General features: G+C 45.8%; 1 protein-coding gene across 2 annotated transcripts in view; it reads right to left on the bottom strand.

Annotated features, from left to right (window-relative positions):
- Positions 1 to 17,088, bottom strand: part of TNMD (tenomodulin) — a 120,829-nt gene that overhangs the window by 58,053 nt on the left and 45,688 nt on the right. For both annotated transcript variants that reach the window (XM_075322369.1, XM_075322368.1), the window contains exons 3-4: positions 6,694 to 6,834; positions 1,922 to 2,020 (exon numbers count right to left, since the gene is read on the bottom strand). In XM_075322369.1, coding sequence (XP_075178484.1) covers positions 1,922 to 2,020; positions 6,694 to 6,834 — 240 coding nt within the window. The remainder of the gene's footprint in view (positions 1 to 1,921; positions 2,021 to 6,693; positions 6,835 to 17,088) is intronic.

Below are 17,088 nucleotides of genomic sequence, written 5' to 3'. Positions count from 1 at the left end.
AGTAAGAGAGTGTAACAGGTGGCCACAGGAGGTAGTGAGGGCAGCCATAGAGTTAAGCAGGTTACCGCGGGAGGCAGTGAGGGCAGTCAGAGAGTGTAACAGGAAGCCATGTGAGGCAGTGAGGGCAGTCAGAGAGTGGAACAGGCTACCATGGGAGGCAGTGAGGGCAGTCAGAGAGTGGAACAGGCAGCCACGGGAGGCAGTCAGGGCAGTCAGAGAGTGGAACAGGAAGCCATGTGAGGCAGTGAGGGCAGTCAGAGAGTGGAACAGGCTACCATGGGAGGCAGTGAGGGCAGTCAGAGAGTGGAACAGGCAGCCACGGGAGGCAGTCAGGGCAGTCAGAGAGTGGGACAGGTGACCAAGAGAGGTAGTGAGCTCTCCATCAATGAACATCTTCAAGGGGAAGCTGGAGAAACATATAGCTGGGATGATTTAGGAAAACCTGCACTTGCAGGGGGTTGGACCCAATGGCCCTTGAGGTCCCTTCCAACTCTATCATTCTATAACTCTATAACAATACCCTGAAATGGGAACTAAGGGATATACCTAAACCTCAAGTCTTCACACCCCAGCACAGAGGCTTAGTGCTTTCCCTTTCACAATGGCTCAAAGATGATCTCAGCATATTGGTGTAAAATGGCTGAGCGGCTGGCCCGGCACAGGAGCCCAGTGGCTACTCCAGAAAAATGGAGTGTTCAGGTCAGCACAATGGTTCACTAATGACCTCAACAAAGGGACTATTACAGCATATATATGAAAAGATATCATAAAATATTAAGAAAAATGGAAGGGGTGTACTCACTTTTGTGATATACTGTATATATTGCATTGCGTTTATATGCTATTTGTGTAAATTACTGTATTTTCTTGTTATATGTTTTGTTTCTTTGCCATTATTCTCATTACTCCTTGATCCTGTGCGGAAAGCATCTTTCCTTTGTGTGAAGCAAATAATGTATTGTTGTTACATTACCATTACCACTGTCTCCTCGTTATCTGCGCTGGTGCATCCTTGTCCCTGTTTACACTTTATCTGATTACACTCCTACCTGTTTACACTCCTACCTGTTTACACTCCTACCTGTTTACACTCCTACCTGTTTACACTCGTACATGGGCTTAGTTGTCATAGCAATTTGGCTCTGTGGTCGTCACAGGACTGTAGCTGTAGTTACCCCAGCACAGTGACTTGGAGGTTTCCCCAGAACTGTGGTTTAATGGTTACTGTACACAATATCAATGTGGTTACTTTAGTACAGTGCTCACTTCCAAACAATGCCTCATTGTTTCCACCAGCAGATTGGCTCAGTGCTTACCCTGCTGTAATGGCTCAGTGAGTATTCCAGCATGGTGACTTAGCAGCTGTCAGCATATTCTCAGTAAATACTCCTGCATTGTGGCTCAGTGGCTATTCCTGCTCAATGGCTCAGTGGTTAATACTGTTGCCTGGCAGCACTATATCACTTGTTCTTCTGTTCTCTTGTGGAACGCCTCTAGGTTCTCTGAATTCTCATCATACTCAAACCACCTACACATAGGGAAATTGTCTCCCTATGAAACTGCCCCTAATGTATAAAAAACATAATGGAAGGGCCTAAAGTGTTGGTAAAGCGCCGCCCGGCCATGACTTCTAGGCACAGGCGGCTCCGGCGCTGCAGATTCCTCTCATGTCATCTGTCTGCTCCAATAAATAAAACGCTGGGACACAGATGATGGGATGTGGAGCAAGAAAGTTCCCAATGATCCCACTCAGCGTGACGTTCCCACTGGTCTCGTGAATATTCGGTGTTGTCCATGTTCTCCCCTCATTGGCGAGGAAGCCCACCACCGAGCAAATGCCGAGACTTATACTGAGCCGCTCATCGCTGGATCCACCTGTGGACAAAAGAAACGAGTACAAGGAAGAAACGTGAAGACAAACCTCTAATTCCAGCTCCGCTTCTTCAAACACCGGGATTTCTTTGCTCTGAGTTTTGATAAAACATTTTTCAAGTCCAGCAAAGTATATGGCGGTAATTCCCTGAAATAAAGCAAGACGTTACGGAGTGAAATTTACCAACCGAGGAGGAAATCCAGGTCCATCACTAATATCTGCAATGCAAGGCAGTGTGTGCACCTGAGCACAGGGGGGACATCAGGAGACCCTGACCCCGACTCAGCCGGACCCTCACATTGCCTGCACATCTAGGTGATGGGGCATAATGGAGTCAGACGCTCCTGATTAGTGAAGAGAATCGGGAGCGTATGACAAGCGGCGCGCACCTCTCCAGAAATCTTACTCCAGTCCTGCATTGGTGTAGGATTTCTGGCATAAATAACACCAAAGTCCATCATGAATTAGACGAGGCATGACGTCTCCTCCACACGAGAGAGAGAGTCAGGACCAAGACAGAACAATGTGAGACGTCTCCTCCACACGAGAGAGAGAGAGTCAGGACCAAGACAGAACAATGTGAGACGTCTCGTACAAAGCACCATATCTTATAAAAATGTGATGCAGCAATTCAATACAAATTACTAAATGTAATGTAAAATCTATTATGAAATGTTCTATAAAAAAGTCCTATGTAAAAAATATAACAATTACTATTCTGCCCCTATATACAACAATAAAATTTACTATAATACTGCCCCTATGTACAATACAATTTACTATAATACTGCCCCTATGTACAATAAAATTTACTATAATACTGCTCCTATGTACAAGAATATAACTACTATAATACTGCCCCCTATGTACAAGAATATAGCTACTATAATACTGCCCTCTAAGTTCAAGAATATAACTACTATAATACTGCCCCCTATGTACAAGAATATAACTACTATAATACTGCTCCTATGTACAAGAATATAACTACTATAATACTGCTCCTATGTACAAGAATATAACTACTATAATACTGCCCCTATGTACAAGAATATAACTACTATAATACTGCCCCTATGTACAAGAATATAACTACTATAATACTGCCCCTATGTACAAGAATATAACTACTATAATACTGCTCCTATGTACAAGAATATAACTACTATAATACTGCCCCTATGTACAAGAATATAAATACTATAATACTGCCCCTATGTACAAGAATATAACTACTATAATACTGCCCCTATGTACAAGAATATAACTACTATAATACTGCCCCCTATGTATAAGAATATAACTACTATAATACTGCCCCTATGTACAAGAATATAACTACTATAATACTGCCTCCTATGTACAAGAATATAACTACTATAATACTGCCCCTATGTACAAGAATGTAACTACTATAATACTGCCCCTATGTACAAGAATATAACTACTATAATACTGCCCCCTATGTACAAGAATGTAACTACTATAATACTGTGCCTATGTACAAGAATATAACTACTATAATACTGCCCCTTTATACAAGAATATAACTACTATAATACTGCCCCTATGCACAAGAATATAACTACTATAATACTGCCCCTATATACAAGAATATAACTACTATAATACTGCCCCTATGTATAAGAATATAACTACTATAATACTGCCCCCTATGCACAAGAATATAACTACTATAATACTGCCCCGATGTACAAGAATATAACTACTATAATACTGCCCCCTATATACAAGAATATAACTACTATAATACTGCCCCTATGTATAAGAATATAACTACTATAATACTGCCCCCTATGCACAAGAATATAACTACTATAATACTGCCCCTATATACAAGAATATAACTACTATAATACTGCCCCTATGTACAAGAATATAACTACTATAATACTGCCCCCATGTACAAGAATATAACTACTATAATACTGCCTCTATGTACAAGAATATAACTACTATAATACTGCTCCTATGTACAAGAATATAACTACTATAATACTGCCCCTATATACAAGAATATAATTACTATAATACTGCTCCTATGTACAAGAATATCACTACTATAATACTGCCCCTATGTACAAGAATATAACTACTATAATACTGCTCCTATGTACAAGAATATTACTACTATAATACTGCCCCTATGTACAAGAAAATAACTACTATAATACTGCTCCTATATACAAGAATATAACTGCTATAATACTGCCCCTATGTACAAGAATATAACTACTATAATACGGCCCCTATGTACAAGAAAATAACTACTATAATACGGCCCCTATATACAAGAATATAACTACTATAATACTGCTCCTATGTACAAGAATATAACTACTATAATACTGCCCCTATGTACAAGAATATAACTACTATAATACTGCCCCTATGTACAAGAATATAACTACTATAATACTGCCCCTATGTACAATAATATAACTACTATAATACTGCCCTCTATGTACAAGAATATAACTACTATAATACTGCTCCTATGTACAAGAATATTACTACTATAATACTGCCCCTATGTACAAGAAAATAACTACTATAATACTGCTCCTATATACAAGAATATAACTGCTATAATACTGCCCCTATGTACAAGAATATAACTACTATAATACGGCCCCTATGTACAAGAAAATAACTACTATAATACGGCCCCTATATACAAGAATATAACTACTATAATACTGCCCCCTATGTACAAGAATATAACTACTATAATACTGCCCCTATGTACAAGAATATAACTACTATAATACTGCTCCTATGTACAAGAATATAACTGCTATAATACTGCCCCCTATGTACAAGAATATAACTACTATAATACTGCCCCCTATGTACAAGAATATAACTACTATAATATTGCCCCCTATGTACAAGAATATAACTACTATAATACGGCCCCTATATACAAGAATATGACTACTATAATACTGCTCCTATGTACAAGAATATAACTACTATAATACTGCCCCTATGTATCAGAATATAACTGCTATAATACTGCCCCTATGTACATGAATATAACTACTAATACTGCCCCTATGTACAAGAATATAACTGCTATAATACTGCTCCTATGTACAAGAATATAACTGCTATAATACTGCCCCCTATGTACAAGAATATAACTACTATAATACTGCCCCTATGTACAAGAATATAACTACTATAATACTGCCCCCTATGTACAAGAATATAACTACTATAATACGGCCCCTATATACAAGAATATAACTACTATAATACTGCTCCTATGTACAAGAATATAACTACTATAATACTGCCCCCTATGTACAAGAATATAACTACTATAATACTGCCCCCTATGTACAAGAATATAACTACTATAATACTGCCCCTATGTACAAGAATATAACTACTATAATACTGCCCCTATGTATCAGAATATAAGTGCTATAATACGGCACTGAAGTAGTAGGTTAGGAATATGATGAAGAAATTGAATGTTCCTATCTTATGTAAACTGTTCTGTAATTGGCCAGTTACAGGTGATTGTGCCTCCTGTCCTATCATAAAAGGTAATGCCCTTATTATCTGGTTTACACGTCTAACGATCTTATTATAATTTGGAAATGAAGATCTGCCGGGGTTTATGGAGCCGGTTTCAGGCTATGTTTGTAGTGAGCAGATGGTGCGGAGACTACGTCGGAGGGTCAGCGCCGGCTGTAACATTTGGGTATTAAACAAAATGAAGAGGGTAATGAGCCGCTGAATGGAGCACAAATATGGTCTGACCTGAAATGTCTGAAGATTCTGGAGGCCGGGACTAAATGGAATGGAAAGTCGGGAACTTTGTTGCACAGATATTGAGTTTGTTACAATGTATCATTCTAGGTAAATAAATAAGACAGAAGAGAGATCTAAGCTGCTGGGAACACTGACACATTGTAACAAACCTGCAGTGCTATGGATGTTGACAGTGTTTCCTCTATCTGACTCTGATTTCTGGTTATAGTCTGTCTCGTGCCGCCAGTAGGGGGCGCTACCTGTGTATGGAGCGCTTTAACCTTTATCTGTGCCCCTCACAACTCAGACCCTTCAGCTAATGGATCTACTCTATGGCAAGGACGCCCACATGCAAAGGGTTAACCTCTGGCAATAGTTTGCAGTAATAAAGAGTTATTTTCTAGATGTTTACAATCCGCCTGCCACAAAGTATCAGACCTCGCATCCCAGCGATTCTCACCCGCGGCTCTGTCCATTCTCGCCCGCGGCTCTGTCCATTCTCACCCGCGGCTCTGTCCATTCTCACCCGCGGCTCTGTCCATTCTCACCCGCGGCTCTGTCCATTCTCACCCGCGGCTCTGTCCATTCTCACCCGCGGCTCTGTCCATTCTCACCCGCGGCTCTGTCCATTCTCACCCGCGGCTCTGTCGATTCTCGCCCGCGGCTCTGTCCATTCTCACCCGCGGCTCTGTCCATTCTCACCCGCGGCTCTGTCGATTCTCACCCGCGGCTCTGTCGATTCTCACCCGCGGCTCTGTCTCTGCGGATCTGTCCGTGGTGATGTGAAATATTTGGTGTTTGGGGATTTTGCGCTTCATCAATGTAAAATGTCTTCATTATCAATAAAACAAGGAAATTGGAACGAGACATTCAATCAGAGCGCATCATTCATGCGTCCGCAGAAGTCGGCTTTTACGCCATGTTGAATTGACTGCACATTTTTCGAGCTTCACTAGTTTTGCTTTTTTTTTCTGCATTTATTTTAGTATTTTATAGGTAAAAAAAAATCTATGGTAAGAAAATGAAGAACGCACGTGTTTAAAGTCGTGAATCTCCACCGCATTATCCGTGCCGTTCTCTGTCCGGAAAGTTTCCGTCCTTTTCTGTGGATCGATCTCCATCAGGACCGTCGTCTTCTCCCCGTCAATGAAGAATTTGTATTCTACATCATAGACCTGTGGGGAGACAAAGGGGAGAAAGACGGGAATAATAATGGAAGACAATATTGTTTTATGGAGCCATTTTGAAATGCAATTTCAGCCGCGGTAATAAAAGCTGCGAGGACTTTTATATTGCAAATCAAATGTTTTCTGCTGCTCCACCGGCTCATCAGAGACAAGCGATATTCACGGCGAGCGCGCTTATAGCCAGCCCGGAGATGACCTAAGAAAGCAGGCGCTGTGCGCAAAGTATAGCCCATAAGCAGGAGCGTAACGATTGGGATTGTGGGTAAAGGGGCCAGCCAATGCCAAATTACCCTGGATGGGGGACTTATAGCAGTGCAGTTACTCACAGACCCCCTATGCTGCAATACCCATCATCGGCCAATCAGAGGCCAGCAGCAGACATTGGCCAATCAGTGACGGATGGCGCATGGCTGTGACGTGATGCAGAAATGAGATGCCAGCTTCTGCACCGCCTATAGAGAAGGACACATCACGTTGTGGGAGTAGGGACATTATACCAGGATGGGGGATATATATATACACCAGGATAGGGAACATCATACCAGGAAGGGGACATATACCAGAATGGGAACATTATACCAGGATAGGGACATATTTATCAAGATGGGGGATATTATTCCAGGATGGGGAACATTATACCAGGATGGGGAAATACACACCAGGATGGGGGATATATATACCAGGATGGGGAACATTATACCAGGATGGGGAAATACACACCAGGATGGGGGATATATATACCAGGATGGGGAACATCATACCAGGATGTGGTAGATATATACCAGAATGGGAACATGTATGCCAGGGTGGGGACATATTTACCAGGGTGGGGACATATTTACCAGGGTGGGGGACATATATACCAGGATGGGAACATTATACTAGCATGGGAACATATTTATCAGGATGGGGGCATATACTGTATACCAGGATGGGGACATATATACCAGGATGAGGGCATATATACCAGGATGGGGACATATATACCAGGATGAGGGACATACATACCCGAATGTGGTACATATATACCAGGTTGGGGAACATTATTCCAGGATGTGGAACATTGTACCAGGATGGGGGACATATATACCACAATGGGGACATTATACCAGGATGGGGGAAATTATACCAGGATGGGGGATATATATATCAGGATAGGGGACATTATACCTGGATGGGAACATTACATTTGGATGAGAGATATTTTACCTAGATGGGGGATATCATACCTGCATAGTACCATTTTACCCGGTAGGGGCCCAGGATGAGGGGTCATTATTACAGGAAGAGGCCAGAATGGGGGAGATAATTACAAGAAAGAGCTAGGACATTATTACATGGCGGGTGAACACATATTTCTTCATAGGGTCTACAATGCTACAAAGGCACATATATCTGACCAACATGCAGGTGGTGGCTCAGGCAAAAATTTTGCATTCTGGCCCATCAGAGTGTAATTATACAACTGTCTATAAGGATTCGGCCTGAGCCTTATTAGCAGCAGCCGTCACCATTGCTAATCTGAACCCATGCAATACTGACCGCGGTAAACTCCAATATAATACTTCATGTTAATGTTTGGAAAGCCGAGATCCGTGGTCCTGCCTGGAGGAGACCTCATCTATGCATTTACTATATGGCACTATGTGTTCAGTGTATGGCACTATGTATTTACTATATGGCACTATGTGTTCAGTGTATGGCACTATGTATTTACTATATGGCACTATGTGCTCAGTGTATGGCTCTATGTATTTATGCTATATGGCACTATGTGCTCAGTGTATGGCTCTATGTATTTATGCTATATGGCACTATGTACTCACTATATGGCTGATCTGCTCAGTGTATGGCTCTATGTACTCACTATATGGCTTTATCCGCTCACTGTATGGCACTTTGTGCTCAGTGTATGGCACTGTGATTCTGCTTCTGGAATATTTATATTGCGGTATTTATCAGACTGTCACCTGCGGTGTGTGACCCTTAAGGCCCTGTCACACACAGAGATAAATCTTTGGCAGATCTGTGGTTACAGTGAAATCATGGACATATTGTTCCATTTGTACACAGCCACAAACCTGCCACTGATTGTCCACAATTTCACTGCAACCACAGATCTGCCGCAGATTTATCTCTGTGTGTGACAGGGCCTTTAGACTTGGCGCTGTGGTTCTCACCCCGGCCCCTGTTCACACAGTTGACTTCCTCTTGTGGATGTATCACATCCTTGATATAGGACAGTATCTCAGTGATGGCGGCATCGGCCGGGGTGAGCGTGAGAATGGCGGTGATATATTGGTGTGAGCAGATGTTCAGCGAGCGGCTGCTGCCAGGAACATACTGTAATGACAGAAGAGGATTCATCCTGAAAACAGGCGAAACCTCAGCGCGTTCCATCATCTGTGATCACAGGACGCCGTGAGGGGCCGCGCTACTAACGCTACTAAATAACCGCATTGTGCAGCTGTTTAGATTTGCTTTAAAAAGTCAGAATTGAGATATAAAAAAGAAGAAAAGGAAAAAAAAAACTTTGATGTTATTCACTGCAACAAAGGACGATGGCGCTGACAGCTCTGCCGACTGCATCTATAGCGGTCAGTCCTGGACCTATAGGGCTGTAATACGTAGACGTGGAAGTGTATGGCGGGGTAGAAATGCAGAGTATCCACCTGGTGCATGGGAGGGCAAGTCATGGGAATACTCCTCAGACAACTACAAGCAGGAGCATCATCAGAGAAGGAGTCCGGCAGTAGGAGTCCAGCAGTAGGAGTCTGGCAGTAGGAGTCCGGCAGTAGGAGTCCGGCAGTAAGAGTCCGGCAGTAGGAGTCTGGCAGTAGGAGTCTGGCAGTAGGAGTGCGGCAGTAGGAGTCCGGCAGTAGGAGTCCGGCAGTAGGAGTCCGGCAGTAGGAGTCCGGCAGTAAGAGTCTGGCAGTAGGAGTCTGGCAGTAGGAGTCTGGCAGTAGGAGTCCGGCAGTAGGAGTCCGGCAGTAGGAGTCTGGCAGTAGGAGTCTGGCAGTAGGAGTGCGGCAGTAGGAGTCCAGCAGTAGGAGTCCGGCAGTAGGAGTCCGGCAGTAGGAGTCCGGCAGTAAGAGTCCGGCAGTAGGAGTCTGGCAGTAGGAGTCTGGCAGTAGGAGTCCGGCAGTAGGAGTCCGGCAGTAGGAGTCCGGCAGTAGGAGTCTGGCAGTAGGAGTCCGGCAGTAGGAGTCCGGCAGTAGGAGTCTGGCAGTAGGAGTCCGGCAGTAGGAGTCCGGCAGTAGGAGTCCTGCAGTAGGAGTCCGGCAGTAGGAGTCCGGCAGTAAGAGTCCGGCAGTAAGAGTCCGGCAGTAAGAGTCCGGCAGTAAGAGTCCGGCAGTAGGAGTCCGGCAGTAGGAGTCCGGCAGTAGGAGTCCGGCAGTAGGAGTCCTGCAGTAGGAGTCCGGCAGTAGGAGTCCGGCAGTAGGAGTCCGGCATTAGGGGTCCGGCAGTAGGAGTCCTGCAGTAGGAGTCCTGCAGTAGGAGTCCTGCAGTAGGAGTCCTGCAGTAGGAGTCCTGCAGTAGGAGTCCTGCAGTAGGAGTCCAGCAGTAGGAGTCCTGCAGTAGGAGTCCGGCAGTAGGAGTCCGGCAGTAAGAGTCCGGCAGTAAGAGTCCGGCAGTAAGAGTCCGGCAGTAAGAGTCCGGCAGTAAGAGTCCGGCAGTAGGAGTCCTGCAGTAGGAGTCCTGCAGTAGGAGTCCTGCAGTAGGAGTCCGGCAGTAGGAGTCCGGCAGTAGGAGTCCAGCAGTAGGAATCCGGCAGTAGGAGTCCGGCAGTAGGAGTCCGGCAGTAAGAGTCCGGCAGTAAGAGTCCGGCAGTAAGAGTCCGGCAGTAGGAGTCCGGCAGTAGGAGTCCGGCAGTAGGAGTCCGGCAGTAGGAGTCCGGCAGTAGGAGTCCTGCAGTAGGAGTCCTGCAGTAGGAGTCCAGCAGTAGGAGTCCGGCAGTAGGAGTCTGGCATTAGGGGTCCGGCAGTAGGAGTCCTGCAGTAGGAGTCCTGCAGTAGGAGTCCTGCAGTAGGAGTCTGGCAGTAGGAATCCGGCAGTAGGAGTGCGGCAGTGGGAGTGCGGCAGTAGGAGTCCGGCAGTAAGAGTCCGGCAGTAAGAGTCCGGCAGTAAGAGTCCGGCAGTAGGAGTCCGGCAGTAGGAGTCCGGCAGTAGGAGTCCTGCAGTAAGAGTCCGGCAGTAGGAGTCCGGCAGTAGGAGTCCGGCAGTAGGAGTCCTGCAGTAGGAGTCCTGCAGTAGGAGTCCTGCAGTAGGAGTCCTGCAGTAGGAGTCCTGCAGTAGGAGTCCGGCAGTAGGAGTCCGGCAGTAGGAGTCCGGCAGTAAGAGTCCGGCAGTAAGAGTCCGGCAGTAGGAGTCCTGCAGTAGGAGTCCTGCAGTAGGAGTCCTGCAGTAGGAGTCCGGCAGTAGGAGTCCGGCAGTAGGAGTCCTGCAGTAGGAGTCCTGCAGTAGGAGTCCTGCAGTAGGAGTCCTGCAGTAGGAGTCCTGCAGTAGGAGTCCGGCAGTAGGAGTCCGGCAGTAGGAGTCCGGCAGTAGGAGTCCGGCAGTAAGAGTCCGGCAGTAAGAGTCCGGCAGTAGGAGTCCGGCAGTAGGAGTCCGGCAGTAGGAGTCCTGCAGTAGGAGTCCGGCAGTAGGAGTCCGGCAGTAGGAGTCCGGCAGTAGGAGTCCTGCAGTAGGAGTCCTGCAGTAGGAGTCCTGCAGTAGGAGTCCTGCAGTAGGAGTCCGGCAGTAGGAGTCCGGCAGTAGGAGTCCGGCAGTAGGAGTCCGGCAGTAAGAGTCCGGCAGTAAGAGTCCGGCAGTAGGAGTCCGGCAGTAGGAGTCCTGCAGTAGGAGTCCTGCAGTAGGAGTCCGGCAGTAGGAGTCCGGCAGTAGGAGTCCGGCAGTAGGAGTCCTGCAGTAGGAGTCCTGCAGTAGGAGTCCTGCAGTAGGAGTCCTGCAGTAGGAGTCCGGCAGTAGGAGTCCGGCAGTAGGAGTCCGGCAGTAGGAGTCCGGCAGGAAGAGTCCGGCAGGAAGAGTCCGGAAGGAAGAGTCCGGCAGGAAGAGTCCGGCAGGAAGAGTCTGGCAGTAGGAGTCCGGCAGTAGGAGTCTGGCAGTAGGAGTTCAGCAATAGGAGTACAGCAGTCAGAGTCCGGCAGTAGGAGTCCAGCAGTAGGAGTCCGGCAGTAGCAGTCCGGCAGTAGCAGTCCGGCAGTAGGAGTCCGGCAGTAGCAGTCCGGCAGTAGGAGTTCGGCAGTAGGAGTCCGGCAGTAGGAGTCCCACAGTAGGAGTCCAGCAGTAGGAGTCCAGCAGTAGGAGTCCAGCAGTAGGAGTCCAGCAGTAGGAGTCTTTCAGTGGAAGTCCGGCAGTAGGAGTGTTACGTCACCGCCGGAGTCTGCTCCAGCGACTTCTGCTCCAATCAGCAGGCGACGCCGTGTTCCTGCCGTGGATGGTGCTGGTGATGGGAGAGAAGTCGATGGCAGCGGCTCCGGTGGGCGCAGTCTCCGATCATCCACTGGGCTGGGTTAGCTTGGAATCTGCAGTACCGCTGGCTGACTGTGGGTGGCATGTGTCTTCCAGCTGAAGTTGCCAGCGTTCAGCTACAGCCCATAGGAAGACACCACACCCTTCTTATTCCCCCTCCTGTCACATGACCACTGCCAGAGATAGTTCTGATTTTCCTGGCTCCTGTTACGTCCTATTCTGTTTGGTGATTCCTGTGTGCTGACTTCTGCGTGTTTTTGACTACCCTTCTGGCTGCTGTTTTTGTACCTCACTGCCCGACCCGGATTTGACCTCTGCTCAGTTTTCTGATTACGTCCTTACCTGCCGATTCTGTCTCTGTTCTGCTATTCCTGGTTTGACCCTGCCTGACGACTACTCTCATCGGACTGCAGCCTTCCACAGGTAGTGATCTCCAGGGCCCTGTGTAATTCCAAATCCCTGTATAGGGGTTAAAGGGTTTCAGGGTTCTGGGGGTCCTACTTGGTGAGTGGCTTCCCTCTAGTCTCCCCGTTACAGCCCATCTGAATCTGTGGATCCAGGCAGGCATTACAAGGAGTCCGGCAGTTGGAGTCCGGCAGTTGGAGACCGGCAGTTGGAGACCGGCAGTAGGAGACCGGCAGTAGGAGTGCAGAAATGTCACAAAATGAGGAGGCCTCACCATCTTGCAGTTGGTATATATTTATGTGTGTGATCTATTCACTGTTGATATACATTAAAGGTATGCATTTTATTTTCTTTTGCATATTTATGTTGCAGATAATTCACTGATGATATATACAGTGCCTTGAAAAAGTCATGTTACACCCACAAACTTAAATATATTTTATTGGGATTTTATGTGATATCAACACTAAGTAGCAAGTATTTGTGAATAGAGATGGGCGGTCCTGCAGATGTTTGGTGCGTCCGTCTGGATTTTTTTTTAAAAAATACAGTTTGGGACCGGATTTGAACATCTGCTCGGATGCTGAACCCCATATAAGTCTATGGTTACCTAAACATTGTGCTGTAAAATGGTGGTAGAAAAGTTTAAGGGGCTTATGGCAGGCGTGTAACACTACTTCCGGGGCCGCTCATTAACCTTATGCATGGGCACTGCTTCCTCCGCCCACTAGCAGTCCCAGTGTCTGTGATTGGTTGTAGTCAGACTGAGTCCCCACCCTGTGTCTGACAGCGTCTGTGATTGGTTGGAATATCACACGCTGTCTGCGTCATAATGGTGTAAAACTAGAGAATGAGGGTGGGTTTTTTGTATTTTATTTAAAATAATGGATTTTTTCGGTGTTTGTGTTTATCTCTTTTCACTTACTGACCAGTAATGAGGGGGTCTCATTGACACCTCCCATTACTAATCTAGGGCTTAGTTACAGCTGTGAACTGTCATTAACCCCTTATATTACCCCAATTGCCACCGCACCAGGGAAATCGAGATGTGTGGGGTAAAATGCCGGTATGGATGCATCTAATGGATGCAACAATTCTGGGTGGCTGTTATTTTTAGGCTGGGAGGGGGCCCAATAACCATGGGCCTCCCCAACCTGTGAATAGCAGCCCCTAGCTGTCAGATTTATCATGGCTGGTTATCATAATTTGATGAGGACTGCATGCTGTTTTTTTTTTTAAATTATTTATTTAAATAAATGAAAAAGCCTAATTGGGTCCCTCTTATTTTGATGCAGCGCACAGCTGGGGGCTGCAGCCTGTAGCCGTATGCTTTATCTGTGCTGTGTATCGCAATATGGGGGGACCCTACACCAATTTATTTATTTTTACTCCATTGGCACACAGACAGCATGTATGATTTCAACCAATCACAGACATGGTCACACAGAATTGGAGCACGTCTGACTGGAACCAAAGACATCGGGACTGCCAGTGGGCGGAAAAAGCAGTGAATATGTATGAGGGTTAATGGGCGGCCCTGGAAATAGAGTTACAGCTGCGCGGGAGACTCGGTAAGTATAGCGCTCCTGCTTTATTCCCTATTTTCTCTCTTTTCACTTTATATTTTTTTAATTGCCTGGGTGGCCGAATCCGAACAGTAACACGAACTTCCCTGAGAACTCCGTGTTTGGGGTCCGTGCACGGTGGTATCTTGTATGGACCCCAAACTTTACAGTTCAGGTTTTCCCATCACTATTTGTGAAGTGTAAAGGAAATGATATCTGATTTTCTAAAAACTTAAAAAATATAGCAAGATACTGCAACTGCACAGAGTATTTCAGGAGGGTTGTGTTAATGTATGAGAGATCATTGGGCTGAGATATAAAGTATGATGATCGGGATGCTCCAGCAGCACAGAGTATTTCAGGAAGGTTGTGTTAATGTATGAGAGATCATTGGGCTGAGATATAAAGTATGATGATTTGGATGGTTCAGCTGCACAGAGTATTTCAGGAGGGTTGTGTTAATGTATGAGAGGTCATGGGGCTGAGATATAAAGTATGATGATTGGGATGCTCCAGCAGCACAGAGTATTTCAGCAGGGTTGTGTTAATGTATGAGAGGTCATGGGGCTGAGATATATAGTATGAGGATCGGGATGCTCCAGCACCACAGAGTATTTAAGGAGGGCTATGCTGACATAAGATCACAGGCTTGCATAGTAAAGAATGCAGGTTACCCCAGCAGAACAGAGTATTTCAGGAGTCTTGTGTTGACCTGTGGGAGGACACAGTGTTATATATCATAATTGAAGGGGTTAACTAAGTAATTCTATGTCCGCATTGATTTTGAGATCACTTCAGGAGGCGAGCGTTGAGTTGGGCCATTATTATTCCGATCGCCCGTAAGCTGCGTACGTTCGGGTGCTGCCTTCCTCGTATTTTACAATCTGATCCGACAATATGATTTATGATAGAAATTAAACAAAAACTGAAAGCTGCAGGCGCCGTTTATTAAATGTATGAAGCGTCTACAAACGTTCTGGTTGTGCGCAGCACTGATCACGAAAAAATAATTCAGGATTACGGGTGAAATCCCAAAGTGGATCATCAGGTGAACAATCAAAGCCGTACCCAGAGCGCCCCCTGCAGTGATGTGGCACCTGCAGCTGCAGTGAAGGGGGTGTCAGGGGGGGGGGGTACCACTGCTCCCCTTATTCCTCATTCCTGATGGAAATGAACCCCAACCTGAGGGGGCAGAGACATGTTTTGACGAGTTAAATTCTACAACTTTACAGTTTACTTTGTAGGTCACATCCTCAGCCCTGTGTGCAAGATATTCTTTCCGTCATAGAATGGAACATTCTTAGCTGCATCCAGAAATGGAAAACTTGGACAAACCCCAAAATTCCAGGAGCTGAAAACTGCACGAGCTAAAACCACCGCAGCACAAATCATTCCTCCTCCGAAAGTTACACTTTATCTTTACAAATACATTGTATCACTCCCAACCCAGAGCGGGATTCACAGTACACTGCTCAGTGCTGCTGTATAATGTCCTCCATATTGATGCTTTCTAGTAAGTGTTTATCCCACCCCAGTGCTGGATTCACAGATACACTGCTCAGTGCTGCTGTGTAATGCTCTCCATATTGATGCTTTCTAGTAAGTGTTTATCCCACCCCAGAGCTGGATTCACAGATACACTGCTCAGTGCTGCTGTGTAATGCCCTCCCTATTGATGCTTTCTAGTAAGTGTTTATCCCACCCCAGTGCTGGATTCACAGATACACTGCTCAGTGCTGCTGTATAATGCTCTCCATATTGATGCTTTCTAGTAAGTGTTTATCCCACCCCAGAGCTGGATTCACAGATACACTGCTCAGTGCTGCTGTGTAATGCTCTCCATATTGATGCTTTCTAGTAAGTGTTTATCCCACCCCAGAGCTGGATTCACAATACACTGCTCAGTGGTGCTGTGTAATGTCCTCCATATTGATGCTTTCTAGTAAGCGTTTATCCCACCCCAGAGCTGGATTCACAGATACACTGCTCAGTGGTGCTGTATAATGCCCTCCATATTGATGCTTTCTAGTAAGTGTTTATCCCACCCCAGAGCTGGATTCACAGATACACTGCTCAGTGCTGCTGTGTAATGCCCTCCCTATTGATGCTTTCTAGTAAGTGTTTATCCCACGCCAGAGCTGGATTCACCTCTACACTGCTCAGTGGTGCTGTGTAATGTCCTCCATATTGATGCTTTCTAGTAAGTGTTTATCCCACCCCAGTGCTGGATTCACAGATACACTGCTCAGTGCTGCTATACAATGTCCTCCATATTGATGCTTTCTAGTAAGTGTTTATCCCACGCCAGAGCTGGATTCACAGATACACTGCTCAGTGCTGCTGTGTAATGTCCTCCATATTGATGCTTTCTAGTAAGTGTTTATCCCACCCCAGAGCTGGATTCACAGTACACTGCTCAGTGCTGCTGTGTAATGTCCTCCATATTGATGCTTTCTAGTAAGTGTTTATCCCACCCCAGAGCTGGATTCACAGTACACTGCTCAGTGCTGCTGTATAATGCCCTCCATATTGATGCTTTCTAGTAAGTGTTTATCCCACCCCAGAGCTGGATTCACAGTACACTGCTCAGTGCTGCTGTACAATGTCCTCCATATTGATGCTTTCTAGTAAGTGTTTATCCCACCCCAGAGCTGGATTCACAGATACACTGCTCAGTGGTGCTGTATAATGTCCTCCATATTGATGCTTTCTAGTAAGTGTTTATCCCACCCCAGAGCTGGATTCACAGTACACTGCTCAGTGCTGCTATACAATGTCCTCCCTGCTTCTGCTGCTTTTT

The sequence above is a fragment of the Anomaloglossus baeobatrachus genome, chromosome 9 (assembly GCF_048569485.1).
Source record: "Anomaloglossus baeobatrachus isolate aAnoBae1 chromosome 9, aAnoBae1.hap1, whole genome shotgun sequence".
Classification (NCBI taxonomy): Eukaryota; Metazoa; Chordata; class Amphibia; order Anura; family Aromobatidae; genus Anomaloglossus; species Anomaloglossus baeobatrachus.
Note: the sequence above shows the minus strand (reverse complement) of the source record. Positions and strands in the feature narration are given on the sequence as shown.